At 39.7% G+C, this 25,706-nt stretch overlaps 1 protein-coding gene across 1 annotated transcript; it reads left to right on the top strand.

Annotated features, from left to right (window-relative positions):
- Positions 1-1,158: 1,158 nt before the first annotated feature.
- CUNH2orf73 (chromosome unknown C2orf73 homolog) lies at positions 1,159-14,871 on the top strand. Its single transcript, XM_042789800.1, is given in 6 exon segments — positions 1,159-1,250; positions 3,014-3,059; positions 9,167-9,235; positions 13,540-13,644; positions 14,693-14,732; positions 14,735-14,871. Coding segments are annotated over 6 exon segments (489 nt in total).
- Positions 14,872-25,706: the final 10,835 nt, after the last annotated feature.

Below are 25,706 nucleotides of genomic sequence, written 5' to 3'. Positions count from 1 at the left end.
ATATAATAATAATAATTAACCTAATACAAACCTAAACCTCCTGCTTTGCCTCATCCAGTCTTCAGTTAAACTGTAAATGAATTTTAAAAATTAAAAAGCTAAGATTACAAGAATATGAGTACTAATTTTTATTAGATAGATATTTGTAAGATGTATGGAAGTTGGAGTACATAAGGATTAGCAGCCTGAGATTGATGATGTAGAAATTATTGATGAATGCTGAGCGTTTAGGATTCAAGATCTTACCCTCAGCAATAATAAATCATGGACAAGAAAAAGAAGGAAGTGTAGAATTTCTGATATGAAAATATGTGAATGCCAGGAAAAAAGGTCATTAGTCTTGTAGTCTGTACCTAAAAATGTTGGTCAGTGTCTAATGTTGTTACCAGCTTCTCACTTAATGAGATAATTTCACCCAGTGACAAGACTTGATTATTACTTCATTTAGGACTCTAGAACAAATGGAAAAAAGAATAACAGTGTTAACCTGGACTTTCTAAAAATTTTGTTAACATATCTGATTTTCTAGACAGGAAAATCATGGTAGTGCAAATCAACATTGATTTACAAACTGATGCAGTGATTCCTGGGTAACATGAGAACATAAAAGTAAAACTAAAAAAGATAGGCCCTGGTTCAGAAATTGGAAAGTGGGTAGAGAGCTGATATGAGACAGTGAGTTGTATGGTAAATAATGGGAAAGTTCATCAAATTCAGTCTTACTGGACTCATGCACACACATACATATGTGTGTGTATGTTCAATATTAACACTGGGAAGAAGTGAAAATGTGCTTATTGAAGAGATAATTTGGAGAAAGTGTCAGGATGATGAACAGAAAGAGCTGAATGACCCAGACGAGAGAGAAAAGTGTTAATAGTATTGTACTGTGTGCAGTCTGACAGTTGAGAATGTACAGGAGGTTCAAGAAGTTGAACTGGAGCAGGTTCAGCTGGGGTGAGTACAATAATCATGAGATGAAAGAGCCAAATTTGGGAAAAAAGATGGAGAACCTGCCTCTTTTTAAAACCCATTCAGAAAGAAACAGATGTAATAGAGAATGTCATTGCTATTTCTGCTCATGTTATAGGGGTAAGCACTCAGGGTCTCAGCAGAAAGAATAACCAATTTTAGCTAAAGAATAATACTTGGATAAGAATGACTGGGGCTTTATTGGCCCAAGAAACTGATCACACTGAAAATGAGGTAGCTTTTGACTTTGTGAGCAGTGAGTCTCTGGCACGACAAGAGTAGGAGTAATGGGCAAAATCTGAATTATTACTAAGATAGAGTTAGAAAATGCATAAAAAGGATCATATGGCAGAGTTGCCTACAACAACAGGTTTGTTTGAATGATCAGGATGTCCTACCAACGCTGTATTTCTGAGGCCCTAAAAGAATTTATGTAAGGTGCATATGTAAATATAAATAGGTACAAGTGTGGCTAACTTAGAAACCAAAGTGCCTGATAAACAATCCTGAATTGACACACGGTGCTGTAGCTACAGAAAGTCACTATAGGAAAAGCGGTAATCTTTAAGTCCAATAAAATCTGTTAATAAAAGACATTTATTTGTAAATAAAATTAGTATGTAGAATAAAACTAGACTGGAAACACTTCAGAGAGCTGATGCCCCTCTTCGATCAAAGACAGTGGAAGAAATTACTTCTTTGAGAGCTAGATGAGATTTTTAGGTGAAAGGCTGTCTTTCCACTGTGTATTTGCACACTGGGTGACACAGGGCCCAGTTTATATGACAACATTCTAGGCACAGCAATAAGGCTAACGGTTACTCTGATGTTTCACTATGGAGGTGTGCTGTTGGAAACAGCAGTGTGAATTTTTATTAGCTCTTTATCAGCTGAATATTCTGAGACAAGAAGCTGATATGTTGATATGTGAAGTTGGTTTCTTGTCTATGACTTCAAGTTACAGCATACATAAGACTTTTCCTTTCTTATCAGAAAATAGCTTGTGGTCTTGATGGAGAGCATTTCTGTTTTTAAACATTAACTGTATATTTCAGTATTGGTTCTGTTTATCACTGCAATAAAAGTGCAGTTCACTATTTCCTTGAAATGACTGAACTAGCTGGGTGAATGTTTTGTAGTAGAGACCTATTTCCTTTTGTAACTAAAGTACTTAATTGCTTCTAATGGGTTTCTATCGAAAAGATGGGTTGGATCAAAATAATAGGCTACAGAGGAAAGGATGCGAAAGACAATGGTAACCATATTATTAATGTGTCAATAGTATGATCAGAGCTGTCATTATGGGGTGGTACAAGGGAAAAGGAGTAGAAGACTAGGAAGAGAATATCTGGGAAGTCACAGAGAGGCAATTGAGGGATTCTGGGAAAGATTACTAAGGCAAGTTGAAAGAAACCACTGGCAAGCAGAATCAGAGGACCAATATTTGATGAGGCGGGAGAAACCTCAGCTAATCAGTGTCCAAAGCAACTGATAAGAATAGTCAAAACCTTTGAAATTAGCTGTTATCACTTGAGAGAGCTGGCACAATGGCTAGATTAAAAAAACCCACATAATTAAATCAGGAATAAAACACTGAATGTGTTTTAAAATCTCAAAAATAGGCAATCCAGTCCAGGAATTTGTATCAGTTTTGTGCCTTCAGGATCATATAGTAGATGTGAATGAGTCATATTCTTAATTTAGAAGAACTAAGACATTAACACTTTCACTGCAACTATTTGTACAACTTGACATTCATTTCTCTAGTATGACTCAGGAGTAACTGGAACAAAATTAGTTTGAATGAGAACAGAATCTAATTTTTGGCTTTTGCTGAGACTTAAACCCAGATTATACCAGAATAACTCCACTGAAACCTTATTCTAGTTTCAGAGCAGTGAATAATATTCTCTAGGGCCTACTGACTTCTCAACTGACATATTTTTTTGTTTTCTTGGTATAAACATATTTAACAGTTATAAATGTGTAGAGTGCACGTATTGGTGTAAAAATTTTTTCATTGACTGCTTTTGTCTTTTAGCTCAAATACTTATGGAATATTTAATATTGATGTGCTTGAACTATGCGTAAGAGTTGTCAACAGAGACTTTGTATCTGTCCCAAGAAAACACTGCTAATGTTTGCCAGTGGCACAACAATCCCCACATTACACAAGATTAATTAGCTCCAATGTCAGGTTGCTAAACAAGCCACTATACTATACAGGAACAAAAGACATCAAGACAAAACAGGTGTGAACAATTTGTGCTTCCTCTTTCAGTGTTATGGTAGATACATATGTGGCATGAAATAACCATAGTAAAAAAAATTCTAAACATCTGAATGAGATAATCAACCTTAGAGCAACCCACAATTAAGATTTAAAATCAGTCTGGGACTTCATGTAGCCACAGAATTTATTTCCTCAGAAGGCTAGTATTAGGTGTCAGAATGGGCTTAGCAGTAGCGGCAGGGTGGTGGTGTAGTGGATAGTGTCCACTAAAGTGTCCAGGGGGGACACTTTAGAAACACTAATTACAGTTTTGTGGTTAGTTGTGTATGTGGAATTTCATCTTCTGATTTAAAAGCATCATTGGGTCACATGTATCGTTACACTCAGCTGAATTACAGAGCACCCAAAGAACTGATCTTCAGAGACTGATCTGAGTAGGTTTTGCCAGCTGAGTTTAGTCAGCAATGGCCTTCATGTGGAATAGGTGAAAACCCTTAAAGCTCTTCTCTAATATTAAATAACATTACCTGGCTGAATTGCACTGCATACACTGTCAAATAGTTGCTATCTGCTAACAGATTTCAAAGTTATGTATTTCGGTTTTGTCTACATTCAGAAATAGCAAATAATGTACATTTTTCAAACTACACTTTATGGGGAGCACCCATCTGCAGATATGATTTTTGTTTCCTTCTAACAATATGTGTTAAGAATTTACCCTACTGATATGACTCGAGGTGTTTCCTTCTGACTCTCTTCCATCCTGAGTAAATAGCTATAAAAACTGAAAGGCTTTGCTTGCAGAGTTCACCCGTTAAATAACTGTATTAGTAACAACTGTTCCTCTGGCATGCAAAAAACCAAACCTTTTTGAGTTATCACATGAGGAAATACTTCCATTTAAAAAATACGCGTCTGGAGGCTGTAAGATTGTAAGAACCTTCCTTCAGCTATTTTAATGTATAGATACCAGATAATATTTTTGAGAGAGCTTGACTGAATTCTGCTGTCAGAGGACAATAGTTTGCAGTCCCCACTTTAGCTGACTGAATGGCCTCCTACCTGAGTGCTTGCTTCTGGCTGCTGCACTGCACTTCGCAGCCCAGACTAACACAGTGCTAGTGAAGGGCTGTCTCACCAGGGCTCAAGGCAGGCAGAATACATTCTCTTGTCCTTTTCCCCAGCCATCTCTAAAGCAAGTTAATGAGAGCAAGTCTAGACCCATTTGTTAGAAACTGCTCAGACAGGCTCTCTCCCTCTTGCTAGTGTTTTGTCAGCATAATGACTAACATTTTATTCTCTGCAAGTAGGGCATTTGGGGATCTAAGTCTTCCATAAAAATCAGACTTTATGTGAGGGGGAAAGACTCATCCAAAAGCACATCTGTAACAGCTGAGCTGACTGGCTAGAAAAGCTGTCTGTACTTGTTCAATGTGTCCCTTTATGTGCCTGGTAGCACTGTTACCAGCAAGTCAACTCAAACTGCTGCTACTGTGATTTTCATCACTTATTTTTATAAGAATAATTTGCTGGAGAGCAGCTGCAATTCTGCATTTCTTGACTCCATGCATATTTACTGAGGCAACTGGTTGATGAGCCAACACCCTCACTAACTGTGCCAGGAGGATCAGAAGAGACTGCCGCTGTCACCAAAGGATATTCCAAGGGAGCAGCATATAACAGCACTCTTGAGGACCAGAGTGTTACTGCTGAACTACATTGTCTTCAACTAAAAATATTTGTCACGTGGGTTACTATTTCAGTGCCAGAAAACACATTGAAACACAACAGATTATTTAAGAATCCAATATATTTTCTCGACTATCGGAGCCTGATATACTTGAAATAGGTATACTACTCTGAGGCTCTGAGATGCTCAGTTTCTGTGGGCTAATAAGAAGTTTTAGATTTTCAAGTCTGGAGAGAGGGGCTCCCTAGTTGGCAAATTCAGAGCAATCTGAGAGGTGAGGGGAATAGGGCAGAGATTATGCAGTGCTAAAATACTTCCAAAAAACCTTGGCAATTATAATAATTACAGAGAAAGAGGGGGAGATATTTTCTTGAACAGAGGGACAATTTCTTGTCTGTCCTGGTTTAAGGAGGGGAGTGGCTGCTTGCTCAGGGCTCTTTCTCTTCAGTAATTGATGAAGCAGATTCATTCTGCAAGGCACCACAAAGCCAGAAGCAAACGTGATGCTATCTGGGCAGATTTTGGAGCTCCCAAGGTTTCTGGCAGTACAAGGGGGACAATAACATTCAAAGAAAACAGGGGGTTTGACATTACAGCAAGAATTAGCATCTTCTGGCTTTCTTTCCTCCCAGGGTGGGAGGGGAAAGAGAATGGCAGTTGTTGGCTCTTTTTCTCTGCTAGTGGAGGAGAATAACATAGAAAAACAATGTCGTAATACAGATAGGGACAAATCTTTCAGCAGATAGGTCCTCTTGACTCTTCACGGGGTCTCTGTCCCAGTGTTAGCATATAGGAGTGAAAGTTGGAGGCAATAGTTAAACCATACATATAGCTTTTGATATATGCAGCATCACTTAGTGTTGAGATCGAATGGCTGTTGTTATAACCAAACTGCTGCGAGTTTTTTAATTGTGTAGATTATTTTTCATTGAATCCATAGCCAAATGTGAGTGAGTTATGAAACAATGGCTTAAGGTTTACTGTGTAAAGTTACGCTTGTGTAGTGGAAAATAAAAAGCTACATTTGGAACCGTGACAGCTTTTGCTAAACACTGAGGAGAAGGGTGAAAGTGACAATTTACAGAATTACTTTCAGTTTTCTCATTCTTTCTGCAGTGAAATTTAGGGCTGTTGCAGAGATGACTGGTGAAAGCTAGAACAACTTTTGAGTGTTCTGTATATATCTACCTTTACCTGAAGGATCCTGAAGCCTGTGACACTCTTCCCTGTGTCATGTTGCCCAAATTTGTGACCTAAACATGTGTTGAACACAAATAATACATACCCTTGTGGCAGAAATATTTCAGGCACTTCTAGGAAAGATCTTGGCTCTCTTGCCTGTTTGATGCTGACCATGTGTTGAGGCAGATGGAAGTGGCCTGTAACAGGATGCTCTGATCATCCATCCATGTCCAAGGAAGGAGCATGCTCTGAAATGCAAGCCCTTCCCCTTGGCAATACCAGTTTACTGGTCCTAATATCATTCTGGTTATTGCTCCATGGCTTTGATCCATGATTTTTGGCCTTGTGGGAGCCCTTAATAGATTTTGTTTGTAACTGTGGCGACTGCAGCACTACCAGCTTTGTACAATCTGGAGTCCCAAATGGGCAACTTGTGGAAAGCTTCTGTGGAGGTACAGATAGCAAATACCAGGGGAACCTGTTTTATTGATGTCAGCCAAACTGCGGAACAAATATCTTTCTATTAAGTTCCAAGTGGCTTAGCCAAGCACTGTTTCTCACTGAGAAAATTAAGATAATCAGCTTGATTATGAATAATCAACTGAAAGCAACAGCATTTACCCAGTTAATGGTGGGATCCTGGTCTGTGCTCCGTCTGTTGGTGTGAAGCAGGTGGAGCAGTCCAGCTCTCCATGGCATGGTCTCTGGGCAGTGCAGGTTTGCTGTAGCAGCTCCTCTGTAACTCCATTCCCCAGCAGTCATTGTGGGGGCATGGTGGGGGCAAGGGGTTAGGAATGATCCTGGTGATTTTCAGCTGCTGTGACAGCAGACTGGGGCCACAGAAGACTGGTGCAATCTACTCTAAATTGCACCCTAAGACCTGACTGCTGAGTAGTCCCAGGACCGAGAGCAAGTAAAGGGCACCCTTGTGCCCTTTACCCCCACAGCCACCGTTGAGCAATGCTTAACACAGCTGAATGTCTGGCCCTCCCAGACAGATACAGTAACTAGTCTATGAGAATGTTCATACCAATTAAATCTTATCATCAAATCATTCTGTTCCATCACTCTACTTAATTAACCATGGTCTTTGGTATTTCAGCAATGTTATACCATGCCAAAAATGAAACTATTCTTTGTGTGGTACACACCCAACAACTGCCTGTCTGCCAGCTAGAGTCAGATGAACAAATATTTCTCTTGCGCCAGAGCAGTATCTGCTGGAAAACGTAATTGCCAACTTCTGGTCTTTCAAACCAAAACGAATTAGAGGCTGTGGTCTTTTCATCTGGGCAGTCAGCTTTTATTATAGGAGAAGCAAGCTGGTTTCTCATCAGCTGTCTTGTGGGTTTTGTGTGACTCATCACAGTTTATGTTCACAACTAAAACACAGTTCCTCCAGTGTTATTTGTTAATATGGCCTTTCTGTTTACAAAAGATAAATGCAGAAAGACTGTAAAGGAGCACAAATTAAATATTAGTTAGCAGGGAGCAGCAGTGGATCAGAGCTACTACGTAGATCTTTGTCTGCAGCAAGGTCCACTGACTTTAGGAATTTAGATTAGGTGAGGATCTGACCTGATTTTATTTTGTATGACTGAAAACATCTTAACTCAGGCACATCATAACACCTTGCTATTAACAAGAAAGGGCCTAATTTGACAACCCATGCTCTAAATGACTGGAATTTTTTATTTTTTTTCTTCTTTCATTTGAGCAGCGCTTGTGAATAAGTGTGGATGAGGAGCTCTATGGTCTGCAGCATCCAGCCTAGAACAGCTCATAAGCAAATGGCAGTGAGGGGATGCATTAGAAATGAATTCTCAGAGCAGTATAAGGGTTAGTTCCCTGATACCCACTGATGTCAAGCCCCATTTTCACTGCCAGTGAGAAAGTGGCTACCAACCTACCTGAGAAAATAAATCAGTTTATTCGGTGGAAATAAAATCTATTTTAATAGCACCACCACAAATCTGTGTTATGCCATCTGAGGCATTTGTCAGATGTGACAAGGCACTCGGACTATTTTTGTCATGCAGCAAATCCTTTTTCCTATTCTACTTGGGGCTAAGTCCCATCCTTAGATATGAGCTCACTCTTCTTTCTCACTTACATGGAAATGTTGGGTGTACAACTGAAGGTAGAATTTGGCTGTCATATGAATATATGACATCTGTAATCTTCTTGCAGATAGGAGACCCAAAGGACACAAACAGGTGCTGGTAAACATCTAGCCTGCATTGATGCATTTGTAAATCCTGTGTGGTGTTTGTCTGCATCTTCGAGTGCCCAAATACATTGGAAAAAATCTGCCTTTGAGAGACCCATGTTTGTTCTCACAGGAAGGCCATACAGAGGTGGGTATTGAGTTGGTTTCTCTTGATTGCCCATATAGGACCTTAGTCATTATAATAGTCTTCCTCTTGCCAAAAAGCCACATTGATGGTTTTTGTCTGCTGTACACTAGAGCTAGATCTGCTTCTGTCTACTTGTCCTCCATGTGAAAGCCTCTCTCTTTCTGTAGTCCATAGAACTAATTGCAGAATTTACATTAGTGTGGAATAGCCAATCCTATCACCAGCAGACTTCAAACATTCACATGAGCCCTTGGCTTTATTATAAGCAATGGAAAAATATGTATTCGCTTCCATTGAGCTACAATTGCATTTTTAGTTTGTGGGCCTGTTCCTGGGATACATAAGGCCTCTGCCCAGAGTAACTCCAAAAGTACCACCATCACTAGTATTTACTGATTTAAAAAAGACTTCTCCTGTCTTTCTTTTTATACCAGCAATTCTTTAGGAAGTTATTTGCATTTGTTTCCCTTCACTATCCTTTGTTGTATGAGCCCAGAAAACTGTTTGAAACAGACTTTCCCTGCATTCTCAGCAGGAATTTGCCTTCCTGATCTTTCTCTCTCCAGATCATCCACATGGTTACAACAAAAATTCTCTTGATTTTTTCCTTGTGTTCCAGGCTTTCTGCTATTGCAACTTCATTGAGGCAGTCAGGCTGTTACCAGTGTCAAAGCATGTAATCTATGGTCAAGTATTTGCTATTAAACCTTTCCACTCACTCTTCTTGCTCAGACTGCTGATGTGTGGAAGTCTGCTGGATTCCCAGGGGTGATCAGCAGCCAGCACAGCCTTACTATGCAGGTATAATTTCAAGATTTATTTGCTTTGGCATTAAGCAACATCGGTGCTGGTGTATGAAACACAACCTTGTACAGAGGAGGAACTGAGCTCAGTCAGGACACAGTGTGGCTCAGACAAGCTATCACAGTGCAGAGGCTCTTTTGCTTTCTGGCATTTGTAAATATCTTTCCTACCCTTCACACAAGGCTCTAGGGATCTTCTATTGGATAACAACTTTAAGTCCAAATAATGAACCATTTTGGATGATTGATGGGGGATGTTGTGCACACACCCAGAATATGTCATTTCCAATCAAAAGGAAAGCAATTGTTTCCATATGTTGGCACATTTGTGATCTTGGTGTTGAGCCAGTTGTCTGGCTGCGATCAGGCAGCAGCATCTAACAGTGATGGAAGATTATACCTTGGAAGTGGGGTGCTAACTTTAGGCTGTATTCCTTAAAAGGATATAAACTCTGAACACTTATCCAGAATGTAATTTATGGTTCCAGTGTGTTTTGACTTTGCATAGATGAAAAAATAATCCTTTTGTGTATGAATATATGCATAAAAATTCCTTCCTGCTCAGTGCTCTCCCCTCCCCCCAAAAGGAATCCAATAAAACAATAGTTGGTGCTGGTTTATGTGCTAACTTAGCTGCATGGGCTATTGCCTCCTGAGGCTTATAAGGATCCCCTCTCTTTTTACCGCAACTCCTCAGAGGTGTTTTAACAGCTAGATCTAGTTTTGCTAAGTTGCTCAGCTGCAGTCCAGGCTCTTTGAACAGATTTTTAGAGATGCCCTGCACCTACTAAACCTATCTGTTTGGTTTTGTTTTGGTTTTGGTTTTGTTGTTTTTTTTTTTTGGGGGGGGGTAAAGTGTCAAAGTAGTTGCATATTGCTGCACAAATAGATTAATATAATTTTCAAACTTCAGAAATAAGCTTCCTCCCTACCAAGGCCCTACTAACTTCTGCTGCATCAAGCACAGGTATATACACCAGGGAGGTGATAAAGGCTGCTGGAAGAGAGCATTTTTAACAGATGAAGCAACTACCAGTTTAAAATATTCTGCAGATTGTCCAGCTATCTACAATTCACTGAGCCATCAGCACTGGAGCAAAGATGCCTGATTATGATCCAGCCAAGGAAGGATCACTGCATCCTTCCTCAAGCATCCGCACCAGCAACACAAGGCTTGCAGTGGATGTTGCATATCTGTGTGTCACAGACTTCTTTCTGTGTCGCAACCAGGCCTGTCCTTTTGGATAATCTCAATATGGACTTCTGAAAAATGTGTTCTTTTACTCCCTGAATTGTGAGCAATGGTCAAGCTTTTAATTCTGCAGCCAAAACCCCTTTGCCACTGTGAGACACAGTTGGCAGAATCATTCAAATTACTGAAGCAATGCTAATTCCTCTTGCTGAAAATAATGAACGTATCAAATCACTCTTTGACATACACATTAAAATTTAGGGAAATTACTAGATTAGGACTTTAACTCTAGAAGTGTTTGCAGTGATATCGTTGGAGTGTCTTGGGGGTGTGTATTGACCACCCTTATGAGCCTCATCATGCAAGACTTGTACGTGTATGGAGTGAAATGTCATTATGATGAAACAAGGATACATGTTCTTCCTAAGATGATTTGCACTGTTGTGAAAGGAGAGCAGAGAGCCAAATTTGGTATTCTTCTTTTCAGTCATGTGCATTTTTTAAGTTGTTTATTGGAAATAATAACTTATTAAGATTCTCTATTAGAATATTTACATAATATTTTATGAATAGAATTCTGATGTCTAAAATTCCACTGAGAGAAATGAACTAATGTCTTTTTATAGAAGATTAATTTGCAAAACTAATGTGCTGAAATGTATTAGGATAGATAATATATTCAAAAGCTAACAAAACTTACTTTGAGTAATTTGTTAAGAAAACAGTTTTGATCATCTGTGCAGGTGCTCAGATACTGAGAAAGAAATCCTCACTACTTTTATGTAAACCACATGCACACTCAAAATTTCAACAATGGCATTATTCACATGTGGTTTTGAGCAATTCAGATTCTACCTTGTCTCTAAAGAATGGCATTTTCCATGTAGCAAAAACAGAGTCTGTAGAATTTATAGCAGTGTTGTTCATGCAGCTACTACCATGATTGCTATTAATATGCTTCTTACCTCTGTATTCCACTATGAAAATTGAGAATTAGAATTTCTATCTTTTATTTTTATTTACTTATTTTATTTTTCACTTATAAGGTCTTCTTCAATTGCATATATAGATTCAGTTATTAAACACTGTCATCAGGAATCAGATAGGCAATTTATAGTTCTACCAAAATAAACACTTGCTTCTCCATGCAAATGAAGGAGGGTTAATTCTAAACGTGTATCAATTCCTGCACAGAAAGTTGTAGCTACCAGCTTCATGCTGGTAGGGCTCCAAGAACATCTCCAAATCTATGTGTGTGCGCACCCTTTTGTGGGAACTTCAAAAGTTTTGTTTGCATGTCCAGACTGTAAATATCACTATTCTGCTTCTGTGGCTAGTGAAGCCAAGGTGTGACTTTTCCTGTCATTGCCCAGGATTGCTCTACAATTGCGGAGAAGATGATGATTGGCCTAAAACTGCTAGCACCATACTTGAATGTAGATCTATCTGCTTTATCTTCAGAACCATGTTAGTACTATTTAACTGCTTTCAGCATATTAACGGTCTTCAGTATATTTCTCAATACTAGCCATGCACTAATATAGCAAGCTGCTCTGTGTTAACTACAACCTTGAGGCAACTGGTTTGCAAAAAGACTGGGAGGTCACTTAGTTCTCTGTCACAGGCGTTCCCTCCTCGCCTGCTGTGCCTGGCAGCCAAGCACTTAAGCACAGCCTGTCAGTTACGTTGACCTTGAGGAACTTGTACTGTTGACCTCTGTTTCCCTATCTTCTCAGTGCATATCTTGTTTCCTCTGCTGTTACTCTAACAAAAGGCTTTAGGTTATCACACTTAGACTTACGTACCTGATCTGGCCTTTGCTGCTATATGAGGCCTGTGGACCACTATTTCTGTACGATGGTGCATGTTACCGAAATAAATGTTCTTAAATTGGCTGGTTCAGTTACTAGGAGCCAGTCTGGCTGTAGCAGCAGAGAGCTTGATGTAGGCCATTCCGATTATTTTCTGTGTTTTTTGACAAAATGTGGTCTTTTGAAGTTAACAGTAGATGCCTATCAACATATTAATGGAATATCATTATTGTCATATATATTTTTCAACAAGAATGGCACCTTTTCAGCAGATACAGGTCTTAGTCCAGTGACGTCATAGCAATAAGCCAGCATCTATTCATGTGCTGCTAGTTGTATCATAGAGATGCCAACTATAAATGTACTCTGTTCCAGCTCTGGTCATCCATCAAGGGTTTATTTGAGACTTTTATGTCCCAGTGACTTTAAAAACTTTGCTGTGCTACCACTGTGCGAATGGAAGTGCAGCGGCCTACATTTCAACAGTGATTAGTGAGACAGCCTGACCCACTTGAAACACTTTAAGCAGCCCTGCATTTCAGAAAGCTTTGAGCACTTGTCCACCAGTGGATCTAGTCATATGCCACATCTTGAGCTGAAAATTTAAAATTGCTGGTCAATTTGGAAAATTTGATAGAGAGTATTTAAACTGTGCTTGACATTTGTTTTCTTCCTCTTGTGCCCAGATGTGTCATGGATCAAAGTAATGGGTCGGTCTGTGTTTCATTAAATATTAACAGTGAAAATTATTCATGTTCATTTAGAGGGCAATACTGTTGTGTTAATGGATGGAAAATTGCCTGGAAGACTGCTGATAAAGGTGTAGTGGCAACTGGTACTGAATCATTGATGGTGCAGTTTTTAAGCTGTTCTGCAGAGGCGATGGGTAATGGGAAGAGGTAAAATGTCCACGGGAAAACAAGAAGGAAGATACCATAAGAAATGTTCATGCACCTGCCAAGTGACCTGACAGGCCTTTTCAGTCATGCACTTTAGAAGCGATCACATTGAAATGCTTTTCCAAACTGTCACTCTGGCCTTCATCCTGAGTGCAGTGACACCACTGCTCTGACGCCACCTCAGCAACGCTGCCCCTTAACATGACCCTGTGCTGTCTTGGCCTGTGCAAGCACAGCTGAGCATCCAACTCAGGGTGACTGCTGCGGTTTCACATGTCTGGCAAGGTAACTTCAGCAGTTCAAGAAAAGCAGCGATCACTTATCTTTTGTGCAGCATGTTTGTGTGGGCTGCCTTGGATCATGTAGTACAAGTGCTCCCTAACAATATTATATTTTTCAGTTCCACTTGCAGTTCCTGGAGCTTCCAGAGATTTTACAGGAGCAGACCTCCTTTAGCCATCAGTACAACGCCAGAGAGTCTGCTAATGAACCCACCCGAGGAGAGGTAAGACAATGTGCATCCTGTATGATTAATAGCATCCAGGAAGGTGGAGGAGTATGTTTATCCCAGAACTTCCGACAGTCTGTTTAACATGAAGATTTGTTGTCAGATGAGTTAGAAGAGCTAGTAGTTAATACTAATTACCTGCTCTTTTGTTTTACTTGTACATGTTCTATTTTGTATTTGTGTGTATTGTAGCACCCAGGCTTCCTGTAGTTTTGATAAACAATAACCTAATCATAAATCACATGATTTAGATTTCTGAAGAGTCTGTTTATGCTGTGACTGCACTGAACCAAACTGTGCATGTGAAAAAGCTGGAATGAGTAAGATTAGAATAAGGGCTAGTGCATAAGGGTCCGTATGAAAACAGAAACTGGACAAAACTTTTGCTAGGCCTTGGCTCTCAGGAGTTTGTATGGTTATACACTTCTTATAAATTGGTAAGTTAGTATAAATAGGGGACTGATCCATAGATTCTGGTAGACTTCAAGAAGATCCATAATACAGGATTATGTTGTGAAAAATATTTTGAGAAATACAGGGTATGTTTGTTTCTACTTCTGTTTATTTAGAAAAAAAAAAAAAATTTTAAATCTTGTGTGACTCTGATGAGCAAAATCATTTGGGATGCAGTCATAAATCTCCTGGCCTACAAAAGCAGCAGTTCGGAATTGTATCCATAGCAACCCATGTAGCAAGAAATGAAATCTGATATGAATAGTCTCGTACAGAAGAGCCGTATGCAAGTCACACACACTCTGAGGCGGAGTGGTTGTGAACCAGAGAAAATAAGATGCATTTTCTTTTACTTGTTGCTTCTTTCCAAGTATTCCTGCCGTGCCTCATTTCATGAATAAAATGGGCTGACAAACCAGCTATTATTCCATTGCCTTCAGCTATTCGGACCTAGGCCAGTGGCCAGTAGAGAGGCCGAGAAACAAGTGTAAGCTTTGCCAGCACTTGAGCTAATAAATGAACTCAGCTCACAGCTGCATCTACGAGCTGCTTATGTTCCCCTGGTTAATGTCAACCTTGTTTCCCCTTTCAGCGACATGGAGCTTTTGTGTGTGCAGAGATAAAACCAGCAAGTGGTCGATAGTTCCTAAGGGAACAGAAATATTCCTGAGTGCTAGAGGGTCATGTTCACTAGAACGGCCAAAAACAGAGAAAGGAAACTCAGTGAAAAGCCGAATGACCTCACCCAGTCTCTTCCTGGAGAATTCCTAGGAGACAGTAGGCTCTGAAAATCACTTATCAAAACCAGACGTCAGAGAAATAGCCAAGGCATACCCCAGAATTCCTATGGGAGGACACAAAAGTTCAGGCATTTCTCAGACAACTGAGGTGGATGTTGGCTGCCCTGCTGGGGAGGAGCCCTTTACATCCTACAATGAAATGGCCTTTGATAGTTGGGGAGGGGAGTTACCTACTGTACATAAAAACTCGCAGACGCTGATACCACCATCAGCAACTGAAACAAAAAGACCCCAGAGTCACTGTTAGGCCACTGCGTTTGCTTATTCTAATATCAATACCACCAAACACAAGCTGACACCAGTGAATTGTTGGAGGGAACACAATACTTCTTTGACGTACTAACAGCTGCACCATGCTTTGATGTTTCCAGAAAAACTATATAAGAATGTTTTTTTAATGGTGAAATTTCACTGCCTTCTCTGGAGCATCTGCCCCTTCAGTTTTTTTCTATGCGTTCTGTAAGATTGCTTTGAAGTTAGTTGACACTTTCAGAGCTGCTGGTTAGAAGTAGAAGTCACTGTGATTCATGAAAAGTTACTTTGTTTTTCGAACCAGTTATACTTTTCCTTTTATTTTTTTTGCTGGTTGCTAGACTTTTTACATAAGTGGTTTTTATTTACACCATCACTTTGGATGCTGCAGTGTGAAACGTAATTTTGCATGCCATGTGGTGTCAGCTTGTGATAAATGGAAGCCATTGTTGCTTCTGTAGGAAACAATGATGGCCAAAAGGGACAATTTACTGCAGTCCACAGGAATGCAAAAATAATATGTCACTGCTCTCTACAGCTGATGAAGACAAACCCTTAGAACAAGCCCGTGTGAAGGAGAATCCTTTTGCATAGATTTAAGTCTGTAATTTTTTTCATATTAGAGCACATTAAACAAGAAAACAGCTCATTTACTCAAGGCTTTCCCTCCGTACTAAAAGAAAACTATTGTTCAAGAGACTGAAGGACAAGTTTTAATAAGATTATTTCTTGAGTATTTTTCCCTGCACTTTTCACTGGTATTCCCAACAGATTTCCCCCTCTATTCTTGTGTCAGAGAGACTAAAATTTTAATTAAAAAATTTAACTTTAGCGTTTTAACGAAACAGACAGGAGCAAGTTATTACCTGCAGTAATCAAACTGGCCCCTTTGTCATGCTGCAGGAGTTCATGTATGCACTTTGCCACAGTGAGAGTAGTGAAAAATGAACTGTCAACTTTCTACTTCAAGAAAGACATACTTGTCCTAACTATATATAATCCTACTAAACTTAGATGCTTTATAAGTTTTTATCTCAAAGACTGGTAGCAAAATGGGAAAAGAATCTCTGAACATTTTGGGGAAAATTACTTCAGATAGTATTTACTTAGTGCTTTAGATCCTGTGTTATAACCAAAATTAAAGTACACCCCTTTACAGCGTGCTGTGATAATTCTTAATTTTTCAGTTAACAGAGAAATGTATGAACCTGCTGTAATTTGGGCTTCTGATGTACAAATTCAGCTTTCATTGGTATCAATGAAAACTGCACTAGTTTGAGCTGCACCTCTTCAGTTTCTACCATCATTGCCATAATAATAAAAAATTGGCATTTATAGATATAGAAGTTACCAAAATTATCAAATCTGTATCTATTGTAATATAGTGGGGATTTTCCTGATCCTGTGCATTACGACTTTCCAATTCTCATAATGAGCTGTAAGATTTTTCAAGTAATTTGACAAAGTATGGGGAGTGGGAGTAGAAGAGAGGGTAAAATCAGTAAGAACTAAACCACTCTATACAAACACCAACAGAGATACTAGGCATAATGAGCCAATTCTGAAATCAGTTACAGCCTTTTGGGACATCTAGTACATTATAAGTAAACCTACAATGTCAGACCTCAGAGGTCAAAACAGTAAAATATCAATACTTCAGTAAAGCTGTCAGATAATCTCTAGAAGTTCAGTTCTTCCTGCAGTAACAGGGAACGCAGTTAGGGTATTCCAGGTACTTAGCTGAACAACTTCATAGCTAAAGGGGAGAAGAGCTCTACATCCCTAGCACTCTTGAATACTTTCTCTGGATGGATTTTTTTCACATGAAGTAACAGAAGCCCGGTGTTATATTTAATCGGAGATTTATATAACATGCACATAGATTCCAAAACCGTGTTAATTTACTGTTAAGTTTTGCAAAGTACAATTTTAGACAAGATGTCTTGAAAGAACAAAATACCAAAATTAAAATGAATGGAAGACCAAGTTAACGTGATAGAGAGGATGTTGCCATTGTACCTAATGTCTTCTCAGTCTCACGAATGCCCAGAGCATCTTTACTAACCAGCTTTAATTTTATCACTTCAGAAGCACCTGAATCTTGATTCTGGACTGTCTTATTTGTAGTCCCATGCGAATAGCATGTAGTGTACATCAACTGTATTTTCCAAAATAATACTATATGAATATTTTTCTCTCCTATCTGGAGTTTCTTGGAGCTTCTGTCAATGCCAGGTCACCTTTCTGAATAAATTAAATCTGTATTCTCCAAGTAGAGAAAATACCATTAGAAGCACAGGTATTACTATTTTAAATAGTGAAGAAATGTCTATTACAGGATAAGAAGGCATATACGTGACAAATTAAATCAGAGAATTTATTGCTGCAAGGACAACCATTAGGCATGTATATTATTCAGTTGTACTACAGCAATATAATGATGCTCATTAAAGTCAAAGGAAAGTCAGTGTCACTTGAAAAAGAAGTTGGATTATTTACCCATGTCATCAAAGGAGTCTGAGGAAACTTGCATTTTTGATTTTAAAAATTATCTAAAGAATCAGCAAGTGCCTTGGACAAGCTCAGAGTTCGGTTTCTATCATTACTATGAGAATAATTTAAAAATCAATAATTGCTGTTATTACTGTCCATATTCCAGTAAAAATGGTCAGACTGCCTAACTCCTTAGTAGTGTGACTGGTTTTCACTTGTGAGTAACATTGCTACTCATGGCTTTTGTGAGTAAATGTTTCCAGGCTCTGACTCATATTCCCTTTTTAGAGAATTAGCATTACATGTTGTGTAGTTTATTTCATACACAGTTTAATTCATACATTAAACAGACTACAAAGACACAGTCCAATGCCTATCCTGCCCTCTACCAGTATACCTGTATGTTCATCCTTTTGATTACTTTTATCAGATCTACTTTTTGAACAGAATTCTTTTGTTCTGAGCTTCTCTGGTGAATTCATGGTAACTGTACTGGCTGATTGCATCCCTCTGTTGTGCACTCTGGAAGTTCTGTTATCCAAGTATATTTATCTTCTCTGTTTAATAAGCTGGTTACTTTAACAGAATTGTTTCGTTAGTGACACTTTACTTTTTCATCAAGCGTTAGCGAAAGTATTTCAGCAGTCATTGTACACATGGAGAAATCAGTTTCATTTAATTTGAACTTGTTACACAATAGATTTCTATATTCTGAAGATAGCTTTCTCTTCTCTCAGTGACATCATCAGACAGTACAATACACAGAACCTTTCTGTCATAGAAGGAAAAAAATCTGGGATAAGTATTCATCGCTTCTTCTTCCATCTGTCTCTTCAGCTATACGCAACTTGGGCTGAACCCCTCTATTCCGTGGTGGCCAGGACCTCTGGTCATCATTTGGGGCTCCATTGTGCCAAGTGCTGTATGGTGGAGCAGAGGAGTTGACTGCTCTAAGGTGTTCACACTGCTAGGTTTGACAGAAGGCTACATGGAAGTTGGCCATAAACCAAGGCATTTGGTCATTGCGCATCCCCAGTGAGCTGTTCCGTTCCTCGAGTCTCGGAAGTGGTCTTCATGGGTTGTTCCCAGGTGGCACATTTCAGTCCAGGAGGAAGCTGCAAGGGAGGAATTTTGTAAGAGAGCTCTAGCAGAAGGCTCCTAAGCCTTCTCCCACAGATCTTGGCATGAGCGTGGGATATTATTAGGAAATAAATGCCATGTGGAAGAAATGGGTCTTGTTTTCTCTCTCTCTCTCTCTCTCTTTTTTTTTTTTTTTTTTTTTTTATAATCAGAGATTTTATGAGCCAGAGACTTAAAAAAATATGGTAAAATCTTTTAAATATGCTGACATTTTAGGACTTTTTGTTGTAGATACTAAAACCAGAAATTCCCAGTATTGCTATCTAGAATGTGCAATGTGAGCCTTTGGAGTGTTTGCTGACTTTTTGTGACATTTCGATGTATTGTTAAGATCTTGGTCATGAAGAATTTCTTTAGAAGCTATGCTACCCACTGTGTCATTGATCAGTGAGCTAAAAAATCCTTCAAGGCAACAATGAGAGGATAAAGGCAGTTGTTATGTTCTCACAGGTCACCAACCCAAACTACAGTCACCCATACTGGCACAGTGAGGCAAGGCAGATTATCCCCCTCTGCCAAAAAAGGCTTCTACCGTGAGGTGAGAGAATTCCTTCACAGAGGTTTGTATCCCCACTGCTCTTGTCCCTGCGCTGTGACTGGAGTCTGGGCTTGTCTCGTGCTGTTTTCATGTGACAAAACGAAGGAAGAAATGACCAAGTGTTGGCCTGGCATTCAGGTTTCACTCTGCTGAGCTGTCTAGTCTTTCATTTCCCAGGTCTTTAATGTTACCTCTATGTTTGAATGTTTGTTACCTCTGGGTTGTGTCTGATAAGGTCTGGAGAATTGTAGCTATCTAAATCAGGCATAGGTATTGAGAAATGTTAAAAAAAAAAATGATGGGATAAAGGAGAATTGGTGGCTGCACTTGTTGCTTCTGCCCCCCTCTCTTCCTGACCATTTTCTGCAATTAATTTTAGTGTGGAGAGTCAGGTTGGTCCAGCTATGATCTAAATTGCTCAACTTTTACGAACTAGACAGGCTGTGCTGTCTTTTCTAGTAACATGGATCCTGTTAGCAGAGTAACTGTACAGAATGTATAGTGCCTCATCTTTCAGCCCCGGGGAGAATTTTTCACTGTAAAGGATGCACTAGCAGCCACTGAAATCCTGCTTCTTGCACTAGCTAGGAAGCCCTCTGTCCTGGTGTAGGTGATGGAAAGCAGCAGAACCTTGCTGTGAACTCAGTTTACAGTTGGTACAGTCCAGCATAAAATGGTAAAATATATGGCTGAGGCTTCTTGCAGTTTCTGGCTGCGTTGTTTGCTCCATAACACACACTTTCCTTCCTAAGCAGCGAGAAGCTCTTCTCAGTGAAGTGTCAAAGCTTTTTTCCACAGTACTTCTGAATATATAAATATAAGAAGAGATTCAGGGAAGATACATTTTTTTTTTCTTTTCCCTATTCCTGGAGATGTGGTTCGGGATGATGGGTAGGAATTAGGTAGACAGGCATGAGTGTATGCTGTTTTAGGAGCTCAGTCATGAGGAATTCCTTTAGAAATTATGCTACTCAGTGTGTATAGGTCATTGGTCTGTCACTTTGTTGTGTGAATTACCAACCTGTTTGCACACCTGGATGGGCAGAACTCTAAGTCAGACATTCTTGAAAAGAAACATGGAAGAAGATGCCACATTTGTGCAGGAAATCCCATTCTAAGTCAGCTGAAGGTGGCATTATTCAAGACTTCTGCATTTGCATTGTGGAATGAAGACAGTGAATGATTAGCCATATTATTGTCTCTCTAGCACTGATTTAACAGAACTCATGAGATTTAATCTGTAAGGTGGGGCTAGTGAATTTTTGAAACCTCTTACAGTTAATCAGCAATTGTAATTACAATAGATTAGTCTGTCACTGATCAGCCTAAAATGTTGTGTTTCACTCAGCTGACTGGTGCTTCATGAGGACATGTCTGCTTCTATTCCAGAAGCAAGGCCATCAATTCTGTCCTTCTGTAACATGAGTGCCAAAACAGCCAAAATACATAACCTGATGGCTTATTACCAGACTCTATGACCAGTCACAGGTTGGGCATGGTATCTTGCCCCAGGCCTTGATTCACAAAACCACAGCATTGAGGCTGTTTTTACACGGTGGGCTGGCTGCTGCTTGCATCTAATGGTAGAGCTTCACCTCTCTTCTGTGCGTGGCTACTTGTGAAGAGCAGTGAAGCAGCCTGAGATGGCACTATTTAAACACTACATCATGTTGTCATTTTATATGCCAGTTTAAGCAGTAATACCCTCATATTTCTGTGACAGGTGGCATTATCTGTGTGCACTGTGGCAGTGGATGGTCAGCATGTTTAATAAAGTAGCAGTTACCGGTAGGAACAGAATCAAAAAAACTTGTAAGGTACTAAGACTTTTCCAGTCAATCTTTAGTTATAGGGTGGGGTTGAAGTCATTGGAAACAACGCCAGAGGCTTTAGGTAGTTGGATCTGGCCCTCTAATGGCACTTTATGTTCTAATTGTCTCAAAGGACTGTGGCTTTCATGTAGTCGAAAGTTAATGAAATTGCAAAGTCAGTAGTTCCAGACTAACAAAAGGAATGAAGCCTCAGTTTAATACACATTTCCCATTTGTAGTAAGTAATGGGAGCAGGACAAAACTGCAGTTTTTGAAAAAGGACACAGCCCTGTTGTTGCATTTCTTTGGCACAAATCAATGGGGATTAAGCTGTAACCCATGGAAGTTCCTACTAGAACTCTTCTATGAATACAATTGCTGTCACTGCACATGAGAGGGGAAGTGGTTTGTGCAACCACAGAGTGTGAAACACTGTGGTTCTAACCAGGAGTGAAAGTGGGGAATATCTGATATGAAGTGAGTAAACACCAAACAATGGCTAATGAACATCACAGGGCCCAAATGTGGAGAGTTTACTCTAGGAAATCCTTCTGTTGAGGAAGTCCTGGTGTCCTGACCAAGACTTTATTTAAATTTAACAGTATCTAAAGAGAGATTTACTGGGAGTGATATGGGTGGTGTAGAACCCTTTCATAGCACAGCTCAGTGCAACTGTGCCTGTGGACTTTCCTCTGCCCCCGATCCCCCTCCACTTGTCCTGCAAGAAGGACATTTTTCAATGTGAAACCTGTTTGTCAGTACTTGAGCAGAGAGGTGAGAGCAACAGGATCATTAAAAAAGACTAAACTTTATTTGTTTAATGACTCAAAAGAACATGCAGTTTACAGATGCCAAGATGCAGTTAAGAAGCTGCCTGGTGCTCAGGGAAGGTGAGTATTGCACACAGGTTTGGCACTGATCTTCTCATTCATGTTCTTTAATCTTCCCCTCTTCATCCCTTGACTAGACTGCCAGGAAACAGCTCTAGACAGTGCAATGTCTCTGAAGGTAGTGTGCAACATAGACACTGGTCTCAATGCTCTGTGCTTATTCTTGTGCAGAGAATGCTACAGAGAAAACAGTAAAATATTTATTCATTGCAAATGTCAATTAAAACATTAATAAAATGACAAAGTAGGATGTGACCTATTCAACTAGTATTCATCCCATTACTGAATATCCAAATAGCTGCTTGATAAGAGAAGTGTCTCATTACCTTCCCTTCATTTCTGAATCTGCCAAAACTCTAGCAAGCTCTCTTCAGCCCTGTGCAAAGTGATCACAATGCACACAAACGCCCAGAAAATGTCTCTCAGAATCAAAGCTGCTCTTCATAATAAACAGTGAATATTGATTTGAACCAAAGGCATTTGGCTTGAGAGGTATGGCTTAGCCCAGTCTAAGAATTTGGCTGACGTAACGGAACTGCTGTTAGTCAAGTGACTTTGCTTGACATTGTTTTGCATTGTGTTCAGGAGTCTTATCACATAGACAGCTAAATTACCTTCAGATGTTCGTTTGTTCATTGGCTGGGTTTCTTGCATTACTGTGATGAGTTCTACCACATGGAATGAAATCTAATCAACAAAAATTAAGACCCCCTTCCTGTGACATTGCTATGTGTTGGTACGGTGCGTGCTGACAGGGGAGGTTTACAGTAATGGGGAGGGGAGAAGGGAGTATAAGCTTTGTTATTTAAAAAAACCCAAACACTTCCATACTGTTTTATTGTGAACTTGTAGACTTGTTAATTTTTTAGCCCAAGCATCAAAATAGTTCCAGAATACAAAACTACAGAAGTAGAACTTTGTTTAAATAATTGATAGTGAATGATTTTATAATGCTTTTTTTGCATATTTGGGTTGCTTTACAAAGCTATAAACCATCTTCACCTAGCAATTGCTGTTCCTGTCACTGAATTGGGCCAGTACACTATGTCTTTACATGATTTATATTAACCATACATATAAACATAGGAAAGGCAAGATATCCTGACAGTATCATTGTGACCTGTATCTGTAGGCTGAGTGATTTCTCAGACCATAGGAAGCAAATAGTTTTGGAAGCTTTGGTCCTCTCTAACAGAAGTAGCAGAAGGAATTTACTAGAACAGAATGAAGGGCATCTGGCTTCAGGCATTCAGCTAGGACTCAGAAGGCCCGTGTTTGATTCCTAGCTCTGAGCTCCTCCATCCACATAGTGACTGTGAGCCAGACAATTTTTGAGCATCAGCACTTCCTCTATAAGGATGATGCTTTCCTACTTTGCGGAATCTTGAAAGCTCATAATGAATTTAAGGTACCAAGGCACTATGATAATGGTGGCGATATTACTAGATCAACTGTGCCAGCCACGCCTAGTTTTAATTAGCTATACTGCAAATCTGCTGATGTGGTAAAACGTTAAACAGAGCCAAAATCTTAATCTCAGGAAAAGTCTCTGAATATTCTCACACTCATCTAAATTACTGACTCCTGATCTCCTAGGTTACGGGAGTTTGTCACTAATTGGTCAATGAGTCTGCAGCACCAAGGATGATGTGGATGAGGCTAGAGTATAGCATTTACAATTTTAAGAGATTTTGTAAAGAATTTGGTGAGAACGGACAGTTGGGCGTGTATACAGAGGATTTAATAAAGCTCTAATAAAGATTCCTATGTTTGTTCACACAGACCTATTGTCTAGTGAGTTGCTCTGAAGAGGAGGCTCAGGCTGCAGGATTACTGTAAGAATCGTATGTGGTAAATCATGTCTTTTCCGTGACCAAATCATTGGTACAAAACAAATCTTTTGGAGAAGCCAAATTTGCTTGTTTTGTGCACAGCTCACATAGACATGCCTGCACCTTTACATGCTGCAGAATTAATCCTTTGAGTAGAGTAGGTATTTGCCATATATCCCATTAACTGCTTTGATGCTTTCTTGGTAGCAGGTTAAAATAGTGACTCAGCTAATTGAGCTTGAAAAACAGTTTAATCCTATTCCAGCACATAAGGCATCGTCTTTTTTGGCTGTCTTTCAATATTGCTGGTTCATGCACTGTTCACAGATGTTAAGAAGCACGTTTGTAAGTGGTCTGTCTAATCTAAAAAAGTGTGGATCCACAACAGACAAATGAGTATTATATTTTGCAGTTTCTATCAATGGGACTTCCAATTCACTTCATCTGTGCCTTGTTTTATTACCATTTTTACAAACTGTCACACAGATGGGGATAGTTTGCCAAGATGTTTGGGTATGATTTTTCCTCATGCACTTTTACCTGCAGCAAAGATCTGGACTAGAAGAAGTCTAGTTCTAGAAGTCTAGAAAACAAATGCATTGTTTTCTCTGTGTGAAGCAATCCATTCAGAAAGAGAGGAGCAGCTCCCTTGCTTCACCATAAAGGAAAGATGTAAGGGTCGGATTTGGCTAGTGGGGCCTCATTAATAAGCTGGCCTTTCAATAAATGTTTGGGTATGGGGAGAATTCTTGGTGTGAGAAGGTCTCTGCCTTTAGGCTTGTGGCATGAGGCTCTGTTGTGGCCTTGCAGTACTGCTTGTTGCCTGTGGAGAAACAAGCCTTGTGAGTTCATTATTCCAGGGAGTCTGTAGTAAAAGTCTCTTTAGTACCTATGACTGCTTCATGCTTACTGTGGGAACTCTCAAGCTGGTTGCTTTCCAGTGCTCCTGCACTCCTGTTCAGGATGACCTTCAAAGGCGAAACAGCCAAAGTCAGATTGTTCCGTTGTACAAAGGCCTGTTCCCATGGCGTGAGACTCTGTACGCCACAGGACAGTCAGCCACTTCACTGACCTCTCTTCCTTCACCTTCCTAATAGCTTTATAACGTGCAGCCCAACAACGGGGGCAGTCTGGGGCAGGACAGTGAAATCTTGCTGTTTTAATCACCCCCACATTCCATAGTACTCTGCTGAAACAGGGGCATGCAGATAATGGATATTTTATTTCAGTACTTTGTGCCTATTGAGCAATATATTTTCCTGCTTATGTGTCAGAGCTTGAAAGGACTATCCATTTTTAATGAGCTATACCATGCATAGCTAATGTAGAAACTTAATTTTAGATACAGATTTTGGGTTTATGCATTAGGGAACCATGTAAATCACTGCTACGAGTTAAGTTCACACAAGTGTGTTATTCAGTGGTGGCTTATAGGCCCAGGCACAGATAAAGGTGATCCTTCTGACGCCTGAGTCCCAGCCAATAGACACTGTCAAGTATGAGCTGCTACATACCTAATGTAAAAGCCTGTTCCAGTTGGCCCATTCTGGAGTTTTTTAAAGGCTCAGTTTCCTGCAGGCAGGGATTAAAACCAAATAATCTGAAAGCGGTACTAATTTAGCTAATAAGCAAAGGAAAAGAGGTGCTGCTTTAGCTTGGAATCCAACCTATTTGGCCAAATCCTCAAGCCAGCTGATCTTAATGTTCTGTTGGTACAAAGCTTGCATAAAGCTGGCCTAGGGGTTCCAAGAAGTAATTGCATTTCACTGGAGCCCAGTGGTCCAAGTCCTCACCTGCCTACATGATAATTTAAGTCTGCTGTGATCACATTACTGTCAGTGCATCCCAGA

The sequence above is a fragment of the Tyto alba genome, unplaced genomic scaffold, assembly GCF_018691265.1.
Source record: "Tyto alba isolate M040663 unplaced genomic scaffold, T.alba_DEE_v4.0 Super-Scaffold_16, whole genome shotgun sequence".
In the NCBI taxonomy this organism is placed as follows: Eukaryota; Metazoa; Chordata; class Aves; order Strigiformes; family Tytonidae; genus Tyto; species Tyto alba.
This window is presented reverse-complemented; position numbering and strand designations above follow the sequence as displayed.